The sequence below is a fragment of the Erythrolamprus reginae genome, chromosome 3, assembly GCF_031021105.1.
Source record: "Erythrolamprus reginae isolate rEryReg1 chromosome 3, rEryReg1.hap1, whole genome shotgun sequence".
Classification (NCBI taxonomy): domain Eukaryota; kingdom Metazoa; phylum Chordata; class Lepidosauria; order Squamata; family Dipsadidae; genus Erythrolamprus; species Erythrolamprus reginae.
The window spans coordinates 83,164,109-83,187,027 of NC_091952.1; the positions used below are offsets into that span (position 1 = coordinate 83,164,109).

The window sequence follows — 22,919 nt, forward strand, 5'->3', positions numbered from 1 at the left end:
ATTGGTTGAGTGAGTCCTGATGGGAGGCAGGAAGAAATAGGGAGCAAAGCTTCGCACGTCACCCATTGTCATCTGTAAACACAAGTGGGAGGCGAGAAGCCAGGTGATAATTCTACAGACTGGATGGACCTCGGGCTAAAAATTGGAGTTCTGGAGGAACCACCCCTGTTTGATTCAGTGGATCGGACTTTTCCCCAACGCTCATCCAGCCACCCTGCCAGTTGCTATTGTGACGAGCCATTTTCAGTCAGAGGGGTACTGGTTTACCTTCGTGAACTTCACGGTGCTTATAAAAGAATATATCATCTATTTTTTAATATAAATGTTTATTAGATTTATTTACATTTAAAAATAACATAGAAAAAGAAAATATATTCTCTATTATCCCCAACAGCACGACTACCAGCAATTGGGGACTTGCAAGAAACCAATACTATACTGTATTGCATTATGTTAACAATGCATATTTTTGACTAGTCTTAATTCATACAACTTTTAAATCTCCTTTTAAATAATGCACATTCATTTAAAAGAATGAACTTCATGGTTCACTCTTATTTATTGCCACAGGCCAAATTTTTAAAAAAGTGATATGATCACAGGCAATGACATATTAGCAAACTAGCATTTAAATCTCCTAAACACCAACGTACCATTCCAAAGTAGAATACCGGTAAGTTTAGGCCTTTTGAGTAAAAGCTACTGGCAACTGCAAAGGAACAAACTTTTGTGACATTCTCAGGAGGCTGCAGTAAAGTTGCCATCTAATGGAAATTGTAAAACCACAGATTTGGTTCATGTTTAATGAGTGGATATAACTGCAGATCACCAGTCAAAGCAGATTGGACCACACAACAGCATCTGTGTTTACAATTTTATGGTTATATCTGAGCATCTGTAATAGCTATCTGGGCAGGAACTTTTAAAGTCAAACTTCCACCAACTTTTTGTATTTTGCAATAGCAGTGAATCACTCTTCAAGTGTAGTTTCAGCTAATATGTTAGGTAAGATATTTCTATGCAAGCCGCTATAAAAATAGATCCTAGCTCAAATCTTATTATAAACATGGATAAATGAAGGGGCATGAAAATAATTCGTACACATTTAGCTAGCTTTAATCTAAAGCTTTTAAGTCTTTGTAAGGATAGAGTTGTATATCATAAAGCAGAACTAAAATCTTAGTTCTGAACAATTTAATTGCTACTAAGACAAAATTGTTACCTTTGTGGCTTATGTAGTTAATTACAGTATTTATGCATTGGATGAAACTTTGTGAATTTGTTATTATTTACAGGATGAATATTTAAACAGTTTGTTTTGATGCCATTGATGTGGCATTTATATTGGCAGAATGTTTTGGTAAATGGAAACAATAAATCTTTGCTTTTATAGAGTTAATTGTGTTTTTATTAAGTTTTTCTTGATGGCAGGAACTGGTTAATACTTAAGATAAGTCTTCTGCCTGAAACTCAGAAAGAATAGCAGCTGTTGTTACAAGGTACACACACAAAATACCACAAGTAGATTATTTCTTCAAGTAAACACAAACAGGAGTGAGTTTCATTTCAGCAGAGCAGACAAGCACAGAGAGTGGGTGGAGAGTACAGAGTAGACCAGAGAACAAAGTGAACTGGGGCCACACCCAGCCTTAAGGTTAAGGTTTCAGTTTCGATTCCCTGCACAGACTTAGAAGTGTTTAATGCTCATTGGCTAACTTTGTTGCTATGCCTATTCACTGGCTGACCTTGTTAACATGGCTCTCCCAGTTCATGAATATCTTAACAGTCTCTGTGTTACTACTTGACAAGGAAGCTTGCTGGTTGATAAAGCCTGTAACGGAACAGTTCAAATAAAACTGGATAATGAAGGGACAAGAATACAACCAGGGGTGGGCTGCTGCCTGGACTGGGGGGAATGCACTGGGGTAGTGAAAATGGAGCTCCACCCCAGAGCACCCAATTTGCACTGAGATGAAAGAAAATGCAGGGCATCCTGCATAAGCCAGACCCACAGTGTGGTAGTAAAAAAATTGGTAGCCCTTCACTGAATGCAACCTTATTTGACATCCATTTAATTTACTTAATTTCAGAGATTTGGTCACCTCAGCACCTTGTCCTTTTTAAACCTGGACTCATAGTTTGGAGATTTTTTTTAATGGCTACTGGATAGTCATTAAATAGTAATGGCTATTATTCAATCAGGCGAATAAGTAAGGCCAGCCTTTGATTGATTGATTTTATTCAATTTGTAAAGCTGCCCAACTCATTGGAGCAACCCTGAGCATCATTAAAAACATCAGTGTAATAATAGAAATATTAACAACACATGGGTCTATTCATGACAAAAATCTGCTTTATTACTTACCTGATAATGATTCACTCAGTATTTGGGTAAAATCAAATTTCCCATGTCACATATGTGTTGGGATAATTGGTGACCAGATCTTATTACGATTTTTGTTACTGTTGTTTCATCTTTTTCAGGAGCTTTTATGGCATTAAGAGTGAATATATAGATAATTTCCATACGGTTCCAGCTATTATCTTACAACATATTTTACTGCAAAGATACCTAACCTATACAATATTAAACCAAAATGTGATTTGATTTTTTTTTCTTAACTTGATTTATAAATCCACCCACTGCATTATTGTCTGAATAAGATAAGATTCATGTACATTTTCCACATCCTGTGGCCATTAAACTGAGACTGCAATTCCAGTAGCAATAGTCTCATTTATTTAAACTTCATGATGTAAAGAAAATGACAATTACATGATCTCAATAGAAATTTTGAATGTATTGATTCACTTGGTTTGCATACCTCTAATAGCTTGATCCACATTTTTCCCCCCAAACACTACGAAGCACTTATGCTTCTTAATGCCTGTTATTTATTAATAATATTTATACACAACCCAAGTCCCAAAGGATCTGGGTTTTTAAAATAAGAGATAAAGTGTAAAAAATAAGAAACAGCACATTGTTTATTTCATTCCTCTTATACAGCCTCCCATCTCATAACAACTAAAGATAATACAATAACATAAAACAAAAAACAGCACATTGTTTATTTCATTCCTTTTATACAGCCTCCCAACTCATAACAACTAAAGATAATACAATAACATAAAACAAAAACAACAGTTGAGGAAATACTCTAAAAGAGATTCTCTGTAACTGCCGTGGCAAGACTGAAGTCTCTTTAACCAGAAGCCTTCTGATTCTATACAATTTACCGTAATTTCTTTGGTTCAATAGTTTGGTATAATTCTTGCTTAATGACTGGAATTGGAGACAGAGTTACCCATTGATAAGTAACATAGTCAAAAATTGTAATGTCACTTGCATTTTGTTTGCACCAACACTTCCAGCAGTCTCAACAATTGTCATTAAGCAAGGATCTTTTGGAACCAGGACTTGGTTGTTCCTACTGACTTTCCCATAACTTTGCTTGTTGGAAGACCTTAGAGGAGATTGCAGTCACAATTATATGAACATGGGATGCTGCAATGGTTGAAAATCTGGCTGGGTGCCCAAATTGTGATCACGTGATGCAGACTCAACTGCAACAACCAGCCCTACAAGACCCAGCCAGGGCTTTTTGGAAAAGAAAAATCGCCTTTGGGACATCTTAAAAACCTTTTGCACCTGGGAAGGATGGAAGGCTGAATCATCCTTGAGCCTGGTGAGATTCGATCTGCCAAACTGCTGGCAGCCGGTGTTCTTTTTGGAAAGGAAAAAGCTATTTTCCCATAGCTAGTTAAGATCATCCATTTCATCTCTTGAAAAGATAACATCCTTCATGTTTCTATATACTGTAATTCCAATAAATGTAGATTTAAAATGCAAATATATCCAACAAAACAGCTGGTGCCTTGTGATGTCGGAATATTTGACTTGCGGCTGGTTTCACAAACAACAGCTTGCCTGGGGAGGTTGCAAGAGCTCCAACACTTGAGACTTCCAGGGGGAGACTGGACTGCCATTTGTCCGGAATGGTGTAGGACAGTGATGGCGAACCTTTTTTGATTTGCATGCCAAAGGGATATGTATGTGCCCACACCCATTTCTCCTCTGCCACGCATGCACAACCCCTGCACTACTCCTATACATGCACACAACCCTCCACCCACTCCCACGCCTGAGCACAGGCCTCACTGAAGCCTGGGATGGTGAAAAAACGGCCCAAGGGACAAACTGGAAGTTCGGAAAAATGGACTTCCAGTTTGCCCTTTGTTGATTATTATTATTATTATTATTATTATTATTATTATTATTATAATATTTTGTTTTGTCACATATACAAAGATACAATGGTACAAAGATATAATGTTTATATACATGGTACAGTACTAGTAAAAGAGAAACATTAGGACAGGGGATGGAAGGCACTCTGGTGCACTTATGCATGCCCCGTTTGCACACCGGAGGCTTCAGAGAAGCTTCCTGAAGCCCCGGAGTACAAAAAAACAGCACAACAGGCAAATCAGAAGTCTCTTTTCTGAACTTCCGGTTTGTCCATTGGGCCATTTTTCGCACTCAGGGACTTCAGTAAGCTTCTCTGAAGCCTCCAGAAGGTGTAAGCGTCTTTCCCAAGGCTGAAAATCAGTGTGCGCATCCACGCTGGAATTGACATAGGGCAATGCCTCATATGCCCTCCAATATGGCTCCATGTGGCACCTGTGGCACGTGTGCATAGGGTCGCCATCACTGGGGTAGGAACTCCTGCTTGAGCACGCATGAGGGCGTTGAACTAGATGACCTACAAGGTCTCTTCCAACTCTAATAAATAAATAAACAAACAACGCTCCTCAGCCCACACAGGTTTATCGGCCTCTTCCCAATTTACACCTAATGAAAATCTACAGAGTTGGAACCTCCCTCTGTTGATTGTCCCCCCAACGGACGTGTTCCCAGAACCCAACCATGTTGTTCATCCAGCCACTCCTGCAAGGGTGCCCAAAGGGGGTGTGCATAAGTGCACCATCCTGCCTACCATCCCCGTCCTACTGTCCAAATTTGCCTATACCTACTTGCTTTTGTTTATGTTTATGCTATACCTATTATCTTGTACACGTTTTGATAGATAGGTAGGTAGGTAGGTAGATCTATCTTTTTGATAGATTTATTTATATAATTGGATTAGTATGCCACCCCTCTCCGAGGACTAGATATAGATAGGTAGGTAGACAGGTTGGTAAGTAAATTGAATATATATACAATTCAAATTTATAAAGAACTGAGGTGTGTGTGTGTGTGTCCCTTAATTTTCAAATTCAGCAAAAACGTGACACACACACACACACACATATATCTCAAAAGATAAATAAATAAAGGGAACATTCAAATAACACATCCTAGATCTGAATGAAGGAAATATTCTCATTGAATATTTCATTTGCACAACTATTCCATTTGCACAACAGCCTTTGAAACTCATTGTCAATCAGTGCTGCTTCCTAAGTGGACAGTTTGATTTCACAGAACTTTGATTTACTTGAAGTTACCTTATATTCTGTTGTTTAAGTGTTCCTTTTATTTTTTGAGCAGTTTGTGTGTGTATGTATGTGTATATATATATATATATATGTATGTGTGTGTGTGTGTGTATGTATGTATGTATGTATGTATGTATGTATGTATATGTGTTTGTGTTTACACACACATTTATACACACAAACACATAGACACCGTCCACGCTCTCCAATTCCCCTTCCCGCTCCTTATTCCCCTTTCTCCTTGAATCTCCGTATTCTTAGAGAAGGATCCGCGCCTTCTGCCCCGAAGCTAAACCTCATCGCCATTCCGTTGTGGGAGGACGAGACTCCTCCACTCCGCGACCTCTGCGAACCCCGCTTCTCGTCCCGCCGCAGCTGATCTCTCGCCCACCATCCTGAATCCTGTGGGAGCCCGGCTTGATTTTCCCTTCAGCGCCCAGCGGCTCCCCCTCGCTGCCGGCTTCCTGTGTTGCAAGGCGAGGTGCGGGGAGGGAAAAGCCAAACTCCCGCTTCCGCCCAGGTAAGAGAACAAGCCAGGATCGCCCAGCGACAGGTCTCGCCTCCTCATCGAGCAGGTAAGCTTTGCTTGCCGAGCCGGGCGCGCTCCCGGCCACCTCCGGGAAGCCCCCCCGTTGACCTTACGGCGGGGAGGAGAAGCGGCAGGCAGGCGCTGGAAGATTGCAGCCAGTCGGGGGCTTTTGCGTCGCGCCCCGCCGCCCACTTCCTGAAGGCTGGAAGCGTAATGGAAAAAAAAGAAAGGAAAACGACTTGGGGAGAACTTGTTGCGCTTCATGTGGGCGGGTTTGTCGAGCCTTTATGGGGGGGGGGTCCTTCCCTCCCTCCCTCGCTGTGGGGTTTTTCTGTGAGGCGTCCACAGCTGTTAGCTGACTAGATCCGACCCGATTCCCCCCTTTTAGATACTGGGTTTTCTTCGGGGGACTTAGCTCAGTGTTTCCCAACCTTGGCCACTTGAAGATATCTGGACTTTAACTCCCAGAATTCTCCAGCCAGCGAATGCTGGCTGGGGAATTCTGGGAGTTGACGTCTAGATATCTTCAAGTGACCAAGGTTGGGAAACACTTGACTTAGTTGATCGTGGGAAGGGGACGCTTATTTTGAAAGTCCGCCCGGGTTGAAACCCTGTGAACGGAACGGCATTAAAAGCCGCTAAAGCGAAGTGCAAAGTACAGGCGCGACGGGATATTTTCAGCTTTGGCCGGTGAAACGTTGAACAGCAGAGGCAGTGTTGTGGTTGTGTAGTCTTAGCTGCCAACGGTGCTGACCTTTGGTTGAGGGCTGGGCTTGGATCTCTGCTGGCTGTGGGTGCTCTTTCCTTGTTGGTAACTGAAGGTGTGGGAATCAATAAACTCAAAAGGGAAGAGGGAGTTACTTTTGTTTGTTTGTTTGTCTGTGTCTAATACACAATAATACACAATGAGAGTCATAGAGGATATAATCAGATAGAATGTATTAAAGGGAGAATAGAGGAGAAAATAAATGAGTAAAATATAACTATGAGAGAATAGCAGAAAAAGATATAGGGATAGAAGAGAAGATATAGGAGATATAGGAGAGACAATAGGACAGGGGAAGGTAGGCACTCTGGTGCACACTTACATACACCCCTTACTAACTTCTTAGGAACTTGGTGAGGTCGATCGTGGATAGTCTAAGGGTAAAGTGTTGGGGGTTAGGGGATGATACTAGAGAGTCCGGTAGTGAATTCCACGCTTCGACAACTCAATTACTAAAGTCGTATTTTTTACAGTCAAGTTTGGAGCGGTTAATATTAAGCTTGAATCTGTTGTGGGCTCTTGTGTTGTTGTGGTTGAAGCTGAAGTAGTCTTTGACAGGCAGGACGTTGCAGCATATGATCTTGTGGGCAATACTTAGATCATGTTTGAGGCATCTTAGTTCTAAGCTTTCTAGACCCAGGATTGGGTATCTTTCTTGGGTATCTCTGCATTGATCCTCAATCAGGCTGTTTCTGGTCTAAACAACCCACTACCTCTGATAGAGAAACTCAAGGTTTGGTATTCCTATGTGTTGGCGAACCCCAGACTTGTGCAATTCAATTCCCAGAATTATTTTTAAAAACAACCCTTTTATAAGAGTAACCCTAGTTCACTAAGTGTAGATAGTGTAGATATAGTAGTTCATTAAGTGTAGATAGAATCCAAGTGGAGTTGGGTGGCGTATAAATTTTACAAATAAATAAAATAAAAATAAATATTTAAATAAAATAAAAATAAAAATGTATAGTTATAAATTCTTAAAAAAAACTTTTATAAAAGTAACTCTAGTTCATTAAGTGTAGCTAGTTCACTAAGTGTAGATAGAGTCCAAGTGGAGTTGGGTGGCATATAAATTTTACAAATAAATAAAATAAAAATAAATATTTAAATAAAATAAAAATAAAAATTTATAGTTATAAATTCTTAAAAAAACTTTTATAACAGTAAGCCTAGTTCATTAAGTGTAGATAGTTCACTAAGTGTAGATAGACTCCAAGTAGAGTTGGGTGTCGTGTAAATTTTACAAATAAATAAAATAAAAATAAATATTGATGCACTGAATAGCAGAGAACATATGGAAGAAAAGAGGATTGGAAAGTAATGCTTTTTAGGATAGCTATTTTTTTTTTCACTTTGGAAATTAAGTTCAGTACTAACGCTAGGCAATTTCATTATGAAATTAATATTAAACTAGATTTGCTTCAGAATGCATTTTAAACTCCCATTCTAAAGCTCACAAATAAAGCAAAAGTTTCAGGTTTTTTAAAGGGGGTCCTTTTTAAAGTTCTACTCAAATCTGGACACACTGAGACAAGTGGAATATTATTATTCAAGAGGGTTTATTTATTGTAGTATCTGTTGTGTAAGGATGGTTCTAAGAGGGCTTAGAATTCAGGGGTCCCAAAACTTGGCAACTGTGAGACTTGTGGACTTCAACTCCCAGAATTCTGGGAGTTGGAGTCCACAAGTCTTAAAGTTGCCAAGTGTGAAGACCTCTGGCTTAGATGATGATCGATATAATATCCTAGAATTTTCAGTTTCTCTTGTTGGTGAATTTGCATCTATGAATTTAATACCTAAAGCAGAACTGGAGAGAAGGCTTTTGCAATTCTAGGGTCACTGTATGCCTGAGAAATCTCAGTGAGTTTCCAAGTGCAGTCAGGTTTTAAAAGGCCTCTCATGCATATGTATCTATTAATACACGAAAGGCCAAATAAAGAAACTTGAGACTGTGACGTAATAAAACACATACCTATCCAGGGAGTAAACTCAGTACAGTTTCTGAATAGGCATACTAATAATCATCTGCAAATACCTTTAAATAAACACAGTGTGACTTATTTAACTTATATGTGACTGATTTTATTCCTTAGTTCTCAATGATGTCAGCCAATGTTATGTGCCTATCTGAAAGTAATCCTACCTGAAGTCTGTAGGATTTTATTATTAATTGGTACACAGTTGCAGCCTTAGGATTTCCATTTGGTGAGACTTTTTTTTTTTAAAAAAACTGATCTTCCATATGCTCTAAAAGTAAGGAGGGTTAGGCCTGGGTTAGTACTAGAACTGTAAACTGACTGACGACTTGAGAGAACATCTGGAAGAAGATACATGGATGTATCTATGAGATAACTGAGATTTAAGGTAGATTAAAGGAGGCTTTATATTTAAACTTATGTGAGATCAGTATATTTCCACTTCATAATTGGAAAATTATAATGTTTTAAAATTACAATTCTAAACAATTCCATTCCATTGTTGGTTCACACATGAGGTTTTATTTTTAGCTGAGGGGGATGGAAAATATGGAATACAAATCCCAATTTTGTTCTTACACTCCTCGTCCTATGCAAACATAACAAGGTGGTTTAATATTATACATGAATAAAAATAGAAAATGTTCCAGAATACTCTGTGGTGTAAATTGTCCAGTATTACCCTGAACTGATTTATTTATCTGTAGAATGGAGAAAATTTTGCATTCAACATGAGAAGCCAGGGATAAAATACAAATTTTATTATCATGGCTTGTGTTTATCTTGGTGTGATTATCTTGGTATGATTCTATTTTTCTTGATTCTTGATTCTATTGGTAGCAGTTTTTACATATATTCTTGATTCTATTGGTAGCAGTTTTTACATATAATAAAATAGTATGTATATGAAAGTAATATTAATTAAGTAACAGCAATTAAGTAACAGCTGGCAACATGATTGAAAACTTTTTCTGTTGGTCTAGATCCATGATGTAGAACGCATGGCATGCGTGCCACAGATGGCACACAGAGCCATATCGGCCGGCACACGAGCCGCTCCCCAGCGCACATATGTGTGGCTGCCTGCTGATTTTTGCCTCACATAGAGGCTCTGTAAGATCGATTTCAGCCTCCGGACAGCCTCCGGGATGGAGGGAAGGGAACGTTTACGCCCTCCCCAAGCTCCAAGAAAGCCTCTTGAGCCTGGGAAGGGCAAAAAATGGGCCTACCGGGCCCACCGAAAGTCAGGAAATGGGGGAGTGTGTGGGGAGGTTTGTGCATGCATGCACAGGGGGTGTGTGATGAAGGGGAGCTTTGAATTATGGGTGTGTGCATGCACTCCATGTGATAGTTTGCGCACACTATTTTGGTACCTGAGGAAAAAAAGGTTCACTGGTCTAGATTCTATCTCTGTGTGTAACAAGACAGTACAGGTATGAGTTATGAACACAATTGAGGCCAAAATTTTGGTTGCTAAGCAAGGCAGTTTTAAGTGGGGTCTGCCCCATTTTACTATCTTTCTTGCCACAGTTGTTAAGTGAGTCAGTACAGTTGTTAAATTAGTATCAAAGGTGTTAAGTGAATCTGGCTTCTCATTGACTTTGCTTGTCAAAAAGTCCCAAAAGGTGTAAAACAAAGCTTAATCTGCATTTTCATTCTAAAATTTAGGCCGTATTGAATCTACAGTGCAGATAAACCAGGATGCCAGAAAATCCAATGGCAGGTAAGTGTGTTTGAAATAAGCTTATCGCATGGTTGAAACATTTCAATTATCTTAAGCATGTTTTTTTTAATGAATTGTTACGATGTTTTATGGAATCCAACAGATAAGCAGCAGATCCTGAGGATTCTGGAGCGTCTACTAATGAAACTTCATGAGAAAGGAGACAGTTCACACAGTGATAATCTGGCTTTTCTATACAATACTCTTAAGAACCCTTTATTCAACCATGTGCTGACTCTTCAGCAGTCAATAAAGCAGCTGAAAGAACAGGTGAGTAACAAAAGAGAAAGATTTGATGGATTCTAATTGGTTTTGTTTGCAAGATTGTTTTGAAGTAGTAATATTTGTGGGAAGTATCAGAATCACACCAAGTTGACTTATCACTTTGCTGTTTGTTTGAGAGCTTTGAGAGGGACAAATTTCTTGTTTGTCCAATCTCACTTTGCAAATTAAGAATTCTGTTCTGTTCCATTCCTATTCCTATTCTACATTTTTTCTCCTTCCTGTAATTCATTCCTTAGTAGTTTGATTGAATTAGCTGAAGTTATATAAATAGTGGACAGGATTCTAAGTTTCCAAAAGCTTTTAATCAGACATTATAGTTTTAGGGAGGAAGGAGGTAAAAAGATAACTAATATAATTGAAGTTCTGCAACATTATGGCAACCTTGAAATGTATAGGCTTTAACTCCCCCAAACTACCAAACAATCAGTTGCTGGTGCTCTGTCACTGGAGGTTTTTAAAGAAGAGATTGGACAGTCATTTGGCTGGAATGGAATAGCATCTCCTGCTTGGGCAGGGAATTGGAGTAGAAAATCACCAAGGTCCCTTCCAACCAGTAATGGGCTCCTATAGGTACGGTCAGGAACGCAGTACCAGTAGCAAAATTTGGAGCTCCACTCCAGAGCACCCAATTTGCACTGAAAGATGTTGAAACAAAATACACGAGCCACGGCCACAATGTGGTAGTAAAAATTTTGGTAGCCCATTACTACTTCCAACCTTGTTATTCTGGTCTGTCAAAACTCCACATCCAGCATAATTATGTTGTTAGGAGAAATATCCCACTCGTGACAAATTTGTGGCAAATCAGGGAAGAATGATAGTTCTACAAATAGTCCTTAAATTATGACCAGTTAGTTCAAAGTTAAGACAGCCTTGGAAAGTTCTTTTAGCCCCATAATGCACTTTCAGCTGTTCCTCTCAGTTTCGTGATTACAATCCGGATGCTTGGCAGTCTGTTCCCACTTAAAACTGGTTGCCAAGTGCCTCATGATCATTGGATTAACATTTGCCATCTTTAGTGCCAAAATCAATTGGGAAACCAGCAGGGAAGGTTGCAACTGTTCCTGTCTGCTGAGAGGGCTTCCTCTCCTCACTGGGGTCTGGCTGATGGTGGGGCCTCCCAAAAGGAGCTACCAAGGGGAGCGGAAACAGAACTCTGATCCAGAATATCCAAAGTATTTTGAGACAGTCCACCAGAGCAGTTCCCTTCCAGGCATGTTCCACTAAACAATTCGGGAGATTGCTTAATGACCACAACTGGGATTGCAGTCATTGAGTAAAGCAGTCACACTATCTCACTTAACAACTGCTTTGCTTAGTGACTGAGATTTTGGTCCCAATTGTAGTTATGTCAAGAATTATTTATTTATTTATTAGATTTGTATGCCGCCCCTCTCTGAGGACTTCAGAGCGGCTCCCAACAAACAATACAGTCTACAAATCCAATGTTAAAAAGCAGAACAATTAAGAAGCCCTTATTAAGAACAATCACACAACTCAACATACCATACATAAAGCGGGACAGCCGGGGGGAAATTAATTTCCCCATGCCTGGCAACATAGGTGGGTTTTCAGTAGTTTACGGATTACCTATACATTACTTTTGTGCGAAAATATATGGCAGAACTGAATTAAAAAATAATCAAGAACTCTTTATGAAAAAAATATAGCATTAAGAATTAGATCCAAGGTTTCTTTATTATATTTGTATCCTGATTTTCTGAGTATCTCAGAGCATTTTCATGATTTGTCTCCACGATCACATTGGTGTAAACCAGTGTTTCCCAACCGTGGCAACTTGAAGATATTTGGACTTCAACTCCCAGAATTCCCCAGCCAGCTGGCTGGGGAATTCTGGGAATTGAAGTCCAAATATCTTCAAGTTGCCAAGGTTGGGAAACACTGGTGTAAACAATGGTGTGGGATAGGCTTGGTTTAAGACAAGAAGCAGCCACAAATTAAAAAAATAAAATAATAAATGGTCCAAATAATAATGAAAAATCAGCATGTAATCCAATAACCACTGTATAAAATTTAAAAAAATTAAATTGCAAGAAAATTCTGAAGCAATTAGCTGGTAACAGTTATTAGCCTAGGGAGGAACCGGGTGGATTTTAACAGTTAAAATTATGAATAAGAATTTTTCAACCTTTTTTAGAGGTTTATGAAAGGTAATCAGCCAGGAGAAGAGTGACAGCCCCCTGGTCACATTGGCAATTAGTGTTATTAAGGATTGGAAATATGAAACCTGATCACCGTTTGGTGAGCAATGGACATTTTAATAGCAATTGTGAGACAGATTCTACCTCTAAGTTTGAATAAAGCAAGTTCAGCTTTCATACGAGAATCTTATATTTCTGTTATTACCCTAATAGTGGCACCCCCACCTGGGCCAAAGTAAATAGTCTTCTATTGCATATAAGATTTTACAGTATTATCTACAGCAGCTGCCAGTGTAATTTTGAAGATATATTTATCTGGATCCTCTCCAGTCTTCACCTGATATTCCCTAAAGCATTACATCACTTCAGTTAATAGCTGTCATAAAGACTGTATTCAACAACTGAGATTGCTTTTGTGACTTCTGTGGTAGCTCCTATGCCAAAATGTGTTTAAACTGTATTTTATTTGATTCAGAATTACAGGATGCTTTTTATTTATATGGGCTTATATTCCAACCTAGTAAGAAAGCTTTAGGGAATAGCATGTTATTAAAACATATATGGTTACAGTTTAGTCCCTCATGAATTGCTGATGCACACCATTTCTTTAAAAAGCTATAAATCATTATAGTGCCATTTTTTTCTTGTCAGTTTTTGAAAGCAATGTGCCTAAAACTCGGAGCCAGAAATGTCTTTGATAGTTGCAGATATTTTGTTTGCTCTAACTTAAAAAAAGTCTTTGGGTTAGTCTTGATTATGGACGACATATAAATGAATCCATGTAGGTTTTTTTGATAAATTTTCAGAAGTGGTTTGTCATTGTCATCTTGCTATGCCTGAGAGAAAGTCACCCAAAGGCCATCTAAGTGGTTTCTCTGATTAAAACAGAATTAGAATTTATGGTCTCCCAGATAATCCAAAATCCTCTGGTTCTAGAATGTGTAGTATGTGGATAGGAGCAGAATGAAGAGGCATGATTTGTCCTGACCTTGAACATTAAAAGAGATATTTTTTTTGGCCTTTGAAAATGAAGATGCAAATCACCATGACCAATTACAGTGTTCCCTCGATTTTCGCGGGTTCAAACTTCGCGAAAAGTCTATATTACGGTTTTTCAAAAATATTAATTAAAAAATACTTCGTGGGTTTTTTCCCTATACCACCTTTTTTCCCACCTGATGACGTCATATGTCATTGTCAAACTTTCATCTGCCTTTAATAAATATTTTTTAAAATAAACTTTAATAAATAAACATGATGAGTAATAATCTAAAGGGTTGCTAAGGGAATGGGAAATTGCAGTTTAGGGGTTTAAAGTGTTAAGGGAAGGCTTGTGATACAGTTCATAATCAAAAATTGTGTATTTACTTCTGCATCTCTACTTCGTGGAAATTCGACTTTCGTGGGCGGTCTCGGAACGCATCCCCCGCGAAAATTGAGGGAACACTGTATATCCTTCTGAGAAAATATATACAGATTTATTTAATTAAAAGTAGTCCTTGGCTTACAACAGTTCATTTAGTGACTGTTCAAAGTTATAATGTCACTGAAAAAAGTGATATGACCATTTTTCACACTCCCCATGGTCATGTGATCAAATTCAAACTGACTCATATTTATGATGGTTGCTGTGTCCTGGAATAGTAACACTTTTATGACCTTCTGTAAAATGGGGCAAACTTCATTTAATCAATGTCTTACATAGCAACAAAAATTTGGGGCTCAATTATGGTCGTAAATCAAGGACTACCTGTATCACCTGTTAGTTTTTCACAATTGGATTGGCTGGATTATATAATTACAAAAGCAAACAAACAAAAAACCCAATAATCCTGGGAAGTCTGTTCTTTCTCGAGTTTAAAAGTTTTTTTATGTAAGAAAACGAAGAATATAAATCGCAAGAAAAATAATGAATCCATCCTAAACTATAAGGGTCAGCTTATATTAACAATTCAGGATAATTCTTTTTTTTCTATCTTATTTATTTATTTATTGGATTTGTATGCCGCCCCTCTCCGAAGACTCGGGGCGGCTAACAGCAATAATAAGACAGCATATAATAATAATCAAATACTAAAAACAATTAAAAACCCATTATAATAAAAACCAAACAGACATACAGACATACCATGCATAAAATTGTAACGGCCTAGGGGGAAAGAGTATCTCAGTTCCCCCATGCCTGGCGGCAGAGGTGGGTTTTAAGTAGCTTACGAAAGGCAAGGAGGGTGGGGGCAATTCTAATCTCTGGGGGCAGTTGGTTCCAGCTCTTCCCCTGGGTCCCACCAAGCTTGCTTTTAGTTACAAAATAATTCTCTTTTGGGAGTTTTATATACTTGACGTAAATAATAATATGATTATTGACATGTTCACTTACTCATTGATTCAGTAATATTCCAGAAAGGAAAGTTGTTATTCACACTGAACTTCCATCTTATTTAAACAGTACTATATGCCCACTAATGCTATTATTTTGTATTGATTATTAATTATTTACAATTTGTGCTAACATCTTGTCTTTTTCCTCACAGCTTAGGTATATGCCTCCAGATCGTTCAGTGGATTTTGATTTTACTAGGCAAGGGTTGCTGGTATTTGATGCTGACCCACATCCTGTTGTTAATGGTAACACCCAGAATGATAAGCAAATGGCTCCGCTAATTTCCAGATTTGAAGTGGATGAATTTAATTTGATAATCCAAAAGATGGCCAAGGTAAAAATGCAGTGATGCATTATATAAAAGTTTCCTTTTTATTCCAAACCGTGTGGTTACTAAAGTCAGTTTCTGAATTCTGAATTAATTTTTTAAAACAAAGTCTCATTGTCTATTTAGTATATATAGACAGCTTAAGACCCCTCACAGGTATAAAGTACCACCAAGCTTGGTGCTGCTTACCAAATATGTTATTTTGATATTGATTAAGGTTACTTATACTGTATGCCTCTATGTGGTTCTCAGCCTGGGGGTCGGGACCCCTTTGAGGGTCCAATGACCGTTTCACAGGTGTTGCCTAAGATCATGGGGAAATACAAATTTCCCATGGTGTTAGGAACTAAAGCTTCTATTCTGGTGCCTTGGAACAAATTTTTACAATCCGACCAATCAGGCGTTTACAGTGGGGATGTCCCTCTGACCTTCCTGCCAATCAGCTTAAAGCTCTGTTGGGAGAATTGATGCTAGACTTATGGTTGGGGGGGTCACCATAACATGAGGAACTGTATTAAGGAGTCGTGATATTAGAAAGGGTGAGAACCACTGCGTATAAATTCCAATTTAAAACAAGGTGGATACAATGTGGCGAGGGGGGCGTTTGCCCAGGTTCGCCTGGTGCACCAGTTGCGGCCCTATTTGGACAGGGAGTCTTTGCTCACGGTCACTCGTGCCCTTATCACCTCGAGGTTCGACTACTGCAATGCTCTCTACATGGGGCTACCTCTGAAGAGTGTTCGGAAACTTCAACTTGTCCAAAATGCAGTCGCGCAAGCAGTCTTGGGCCTTCCAAGAAATGCCCACATCTCACCATCACTCCGCAGACTGCGTTGGCTACCGAACAGTTTCCGGGCACAATTCAAAGTGTTGGTTATGACCTATAAAGCCCTACATGGCACAGGACCAGATTATCTCCGAGACTGCCTTCTGCTGTACGAATCCCAGCGACCAGTGAGGTCCCACAGAGTTGGCCTCCTTAGGGTCCAGTCGACCAAACAATGTCGGTTGGCAGGATCTAGGGGAAGAGCCTTCTCTGTGGGAGCCCTGGCCCTCTGGAATCAACTCTCCCCAGAGATTCGCACTGCCCCTTCCCTCCTTGCCTTCCGAAAGAGCTTAAAAACTCATCTTTGCCGCCTGGCTTGGGACTCTTAGATCTTCCCCTGACTACTGAATGCCTTAGGTATGATTGCTGAATGTTTGGTTAATAAGTTAATTTTTTAGGTTAATCTTCTCTTTGTAATTGTCTTTAATATTGTAGTACTAATTGGATTATATTATTGTTCTGTTTTTTATATATGCTGTGAGCCGCCCCAAGTCCTCGGAGAGGGGCGGCATACAAATCCAATTAAATAAATAAAAATAAATAAATTCGGACACCTTGCTTTGTGATCCATGATCCTTGCTTAAGAGCAGCAATGGAGATTGATGGGATTGCCGTCACTAAATGATGCAGTTACATAGTGTTGTGCATTATGGCTTCATTACTTAGCAATGGAAATTCCTGTCCCAATTACCATCACTAAGCGAGGACTAGTTGTATTGATTTAGGAGAAATGATGTGTGTGTGTGTGACATTTTAAAATGACTTTATAACAAATGGAATAGATGTAGGATCGTCTGGAAAGAGTGGTTTTCCTGCCATTGCTCCCACTTTGGGGAACATCTTGCGCCAAGAAGTGAGAAAATCCCCCAATCTCTTGACCTTCTGTAAATGGGTCAAGCATTCACTCTGCTGCCTCTTGTATGGGGTGCACAGAGGATTTCGCAACTATGGGGTTGACTAGTTGCTTGAGAGCCTCGGGTCGCATGTAATAGTTTAATACTAAATGGCCTCTCCTTTTGATGTTTAGTAGTCATTATTCTAAAATTTTGAATTTTTAACCATATTTTTTAATTTTTATTGTTAATTTATATACATTGTTTTATTTAACAGTTATATTATATTGAACACACCCAAGAGCACTTCTTTGAGGGAGATGTTAGGTTTAGGAATATGAAATATAAATGAATATAAATAAATGATTGATGTTTTGACCATGAAGAAAGCAGGACTATACTTTTTAGGTTCTGCAGGGTTGGAAGATTTTTTCACTTGCAATGTAATGCAAATCTTGATCATCTTTTATTAATAGTAAATTATGTTTTGCAATTGTAGAAATACTGTATTTATAACATTACTTTTTTCCTTCACAGGGCAGGCAAATTGAGTATATAGATATAGAAAAACCATGTAACCAGGGCCTTGGATTTAGTGTGATTGCTCTTAAAAATCAAAGCTTTGGGGAAGTTGGTATCTTTGTGAAAGAAGTACAGCCAGGAAGCATAGCAGCCAGGTAAGAAATTTAGTAAGATTTCTTGGGAGACTCTGAGATATCCTATTGAAATTATATAAATTTTATAGTTTTCCTGACCTGATGATAACTGGAACAGGTTACAAAAATGTACCTTATGCCAATTTTGTAATGATAAATAGAATGCATGGCTTAGGGCCAGACTATCTTCGAGACTGCCTTCTACCACATAGCTCCCAGCGACCGGTAAGGGCTCACAGAGTTGGTCTTCTTCAGGTCCCATCAACTAAACAGTGTCGGCTGGCAGGTCTGTGGGGGAGGGCCTTCTCTGTGGCTGTCCCAGCTCTCTGGAACCAGTTACTTCCTGACATCCGGACTACAACCATCCTATTAGCCTTCCGGAAAGCAGTAAAGACCTGACTTTTCCGACAGGCCTAGGGCCATTGATCTTATGGTGGTAACCAGCGAGATCTGACTATGAATGGTATGCAGGGGTTTAACTGTATTGTAAATTGCTTTTTAAACTGTTTTTAGAGGTTTTAATACTATTATTGATGTTTTATATTTTTTTCTGTGAGCTGCCTAGAGTCCCTAGGGAATTGGGCGGCATAAATTGAATGAATGAATGAATGAATGAATGAATGAACAAACAAACAAACAATGTTAAGTGTCGTGTGCTGTTCCAGCCTTTGTCTGGATTTGGGAATTTGGTGGCACCTTACATTGATCATACCCAACACTAACTCATTTCATACACAGATATAATAGATATAATGCTGTTTGGCTGGTTGGTTGAATGGCTTTGAATTAGTATGTTATGTGAATCTAACCACTGTACTCTGTAATTAGCATGCTCTACAAAACCTGTCAATTGTACTCAAAAAATAAGTACGATATCACATTTTGCACCTGCACCCAAGAATCTATTTGCTAATGTTTAATATATAGTGCATGTGAGTTGTGCTAGCTGAATTATACTGTAACCATTTTATGCAAGATTTCTGCAGCACTTTTAACTGTCACTTTGGCTTTATTCAAGGGATCAAAGGTTAAAAGAAAATGATCAGATATTGGCTGTAAATCATACACCATTAGACCTGAACATTTCTCATCAACAAGCAATCCTATTGCTCCAGCAGTCCACAGGCTCTTTACATCTGGTTGTGGCTAGGGGCCCCACCCAGAGCAGCAGTAGGAACTCCTCTGCTGTGAGTGATGCTAATGTGCCTGAAATGGTAAGATAATTTTTATAAGAATCAAAATATGATTTTGCAAGAATATTCATCACATCTTTGCATGTTAGACAAATTAGATTGTATAATTTTACTCCATGCAGTTTGTTAGTAGGACATATTCCTAGAGGTTTTTTGGAATTCGCTTATTGTTCTCCTCATAGGTATTCTGTCGGGCTCTCTGGTAGACTCCTCCCAAAAATTCACAGGTACAAATTTCAGACACACACACGTTTGAAAATTCAAAACAATGTTCTTTATAATGAAAATTCACTTAAACCAAGCCCTCTTTTGGTATAGCAAAGAGCACTCATCTCCAAACAAACTGGTAATTTGTACAAGTCCCTTATCAGTTCTGTGATACTTAGCTTGCAGCTGTGAGGTAATTCACAGTCCTTTTTCTTTCACAAAGTGAAACACACTTTGCCCTGGTTTAGTTTCAAAGCGGGGAAAAATCAGCACACAAAAGGTCAAAGTCAGTAAAGCAGTCATGAAACACAACGATCAGATAATCCTCCACAATGGCCAAACCCACAGGCTGCTATTTATAGCAGCCTCACTAATTACCACAGCCCCACCCAACCACAGGTGGCCTCATTTTCTTTTATAATAATCTCTCAGTTTTTGTTGCCTATGCATCGCTCTCCGCATGCGTGGCTGTATCATTAACTCTTGTTCTGAATCGAAGGAGGAGCTAGATGATTGATCTCCTTCTGAGCTGTCTGCCTCACTCTCCTCCTCGAAGGGAAGCCGCCGCCAGGAAGTAGAAAGTTGGTGCAGCTGCCTACAGGTAACAAGACAAAGCACTGAGGAAAGGAGCCCCCCCCGAAGCTGCCGGGATTGCAGCCGCCCCCAGCGATAACATTTCGGATAATGAACAAAATTTTCTGTGGCTGTTCGGTATCCGAATTTTTGTTCGGATACTGAAGGAAAATTTTGCTGAAAATTTTGTTCGGTATCCGAAATGTACGACAACCAAAGCATTCGAGATGCCTCCAGCAGCTTCCCTTCATTAAGTGACGTTCCCGGCGCAGTTGCTCCTCGAAGGGAAGCCGCCGCTGGGAAGGAGAAAGTTGGTGCAGCTGCCTACAGGTAATAAGATGAAGCACTGAGGAAAGGAGGCCCCCGAAGCTGCTGGGCTTGCAGCCGCCCCCACCCTTCCTGCAGCTTGGAGCGCTTATAGAGCTCCTCAGATTTTTTATCCCATAGGAAATAAAGAAAATAGATTTAATTGGTTCCCAGCGACTCAACAGGGGCTGGGAACCAATTAAATCCATTTCCATTATTTCCTATGGGATAAATTAATTCGGTACTCAACCAAATCGGTTCTCGACCACACTTCTGGAACGAATTGTAGTCGAGAACCGAGGTTCCACTGTATTTGTACCCTGAAAAAAATATGATAATTGTTTATTACAGTCCCAGTGTATGATTTTGTAAAGTAGGGGCTGTAAATACTGAATATTGGCCATCCAATTCCAGGCATTTCCAGATGAATGAAATAGCAGGTAATCAAACAGCAACTATATAAATATGAGGATTTTATTTTACTGTATTTGAACCCATGAATTATTTAATCATCCTCATAGCCTGGGGTTTTTTTTTTACTTAAGTCATAGAAACCTATGTCCATAGTTTGCTTTAATGTGACCACACAAATATTTTTTTTGCTGATAATGCTACATATCAAATATAGTGCTTGTTTGGATCAACTCACTGCTAGATTAAAGAAACATCGTTAAAAAATTAATGCCCTTACATAAAACTGCAGCCTCAGGATGTGGAATGGAACAGCATTTTCCAAATATAGTAGCAGGAAAGGGAGCTGCAACAGTGAAGCAGCAAGTTAACAGTATGGTAAGACCAAGACAGGATTGGGTTCCACTTACCTTCCCTATCAGTTTGCATTGTGACGGAAGTAGACATTTTGTGCTCGCTCGCTCGCTTAACTCATGCAGACCACCCATGTCACGTCGCACAAAACACCTAAAAATGACCCGCTACACATTCGCAGAACCCTTTGCGCATGCCCAGAGGGGTTTCTTTTGCAAGCTGCAGCAATAGAAGGACTGTTTCGGGAGCATGGACCACCAATCATTGCTGCCGGTTTGGCGAGCGGCGATAAATTTCTGCTAATAGTTCTAAAGATTTGATCTGAACCGCCAGCAATCCACCACTGGACCAAGAGGAAGGAAGTGAGAAGAGGGCATGCAGATTGGCAGTAGCACATTATTATTATTATTATTATTATTATTATTATTATTATTATTATTAATAATAATAATAATAATTTATTTATTGGATTTGTATGCCGCCCCTCTCCGTGGACTCAGGGCGGCTAACAACAGTGATAAAAATAGCATGTAACAATCCAATACTAAAACAACTAAAAAAACCTTATTATAAAACCAAACATATATACAAACAAACATACCATGCATAAATTGTAGAGGCCTAGTGGGGAAGAATATCTTAGTTCCCCCATGCCTGATGGCAGAGGTGGGTTTTAAGGAACTTACGAAAGGCAAGGAGGTTGGGGGCAATTCTAATCTCTAGGGTTCTGATTCCAGAGGGCCGGGGCCGCCACAGAGAAGGCTCTTCCCCTGGGTCCTGCCAAATGACATTGTTTAGTTGACAGGACTCAGAGAAGGCCCACTCTGTGGGACCTAACTAGTCGCTGGGATTCGTGCGGCAGAAGGCAGTCCCGGAGATAATCTGGTCCAGTGCCATGAAGGGCTTTATAGGTCATAATCAACACTTTGAATTGTGACCGGAAACTGATCAGCAACCAATGCAGACTGCAGAGTTTTGGTGTGACATGGGCATATTTAGGGAAGCCCATGATTCCTCTCACAGCTGCATTCTGCACAATCTGAAGTTTCCGAACACTTTTCAAAGGTAGTCCCATGTAGAGAGCGTTACAGTAGTTGAGCCTCGAGGTGATGAGGGCATGAGTGACTGTGAGTAATGACTCCCGATCCAGATAAAACCGCAACTGGTGCACCAGGCGAACCTGGGTAAACGCCCCCCTCGCCACAGCCGAAAGATGATGTTTCTCTAATGTGAGCTGTGGATCGAGGAGGACACCCAAGTTGCGGACCCTCTCTGAGGGGGTTAGTGATGGTAATGGACGGACAGATGGAATTGTCCTTGGGAGGCAAAACCCACAGCCACTCTGTCTTATCAGAGTTGAGTTTGAGTCTGTTGACACCCATCCAGACCCCAACAGCCTCCAGGCACCGGCACATCACTTCCACTGCTTCACTGACTGGACAAGGAGTGGATATGTAAAGCTGGGTATCATCTGCATATTGATGATACCTCACCCCATGCCATTATTATTATTATTATTATTATTATTATTATTATTATTATTATTATTATTTTCATTCATTCATTCATTCATTCATTCATTCATTCATTCATTCATTCATTCATTCATTCATTCATTGGATTTATATGCCGCTCCTCTCCAAGGACTCGGGGCAGCTTACAACATATAAAAAACAATATAAACATCCTAATCCAATTAATTTAACTAATTAGTCTAAAAACCCAATAGCATTAAAAACCAATCATTCCCATTCACACAACAACATACATTACATTTAGTCGGCCAGGGGGCTAGAGTCTAATGGCCCCAAGCCTGGCAGCATAAATGAGTCTTTAGACTCTTGCAAAAGATGAGGAGGATGGGGGCAGTACAGATCTCTGGGGGGAGCTGATTCCAGAGGGCTGGAGC

At 39.5% G+C, this 22,919-nt stretch overlaps 1 protein-coding gene across 8 annotated transcripts in view; it reads left to right on the forward strand.

Annotated features, from left to right (window-relative positions):
- The first annotated feature begins 5,960 nt into the window (after positions 1 to 5,960).
- PATJ (PATJ crumbs cell polarity complex component) overlaps positions 5,961 to 22,919 on the forward strand; it is a 206,103-nt gene continuing 189,144 nt past the window's right edge. For 2 of the 8 annotated variants that reach the window (XM_070746039.1, XM_070746046.1), the window contains exons 1-6: positions 5,961 to 6,077; positions 10,442 to 10,496; positions 10,600 to 10,766; positions 15,475 to 15,657; positions 17,848 to 17,987; positions 18,985 to 19,180. In XM_070746039.1, coding sequence (XP_070602140.1) covers positions 10,475 to 10,496; positions 10,600 to 10,766; positions 15,475 to 15,657; positions 17,848 to 17,987; positions 18,985 to 19,180 — 708 coding nt within the window. In that variant the 5' untranslated portion in view covers positions 5,961 to 6,077; positions 10,442 to 10,474. The other 6 variants (XM_070746045.1, XM_070746040.1, XM_070746041.1 and 3 more) reach the window with 6 other exon arrangements.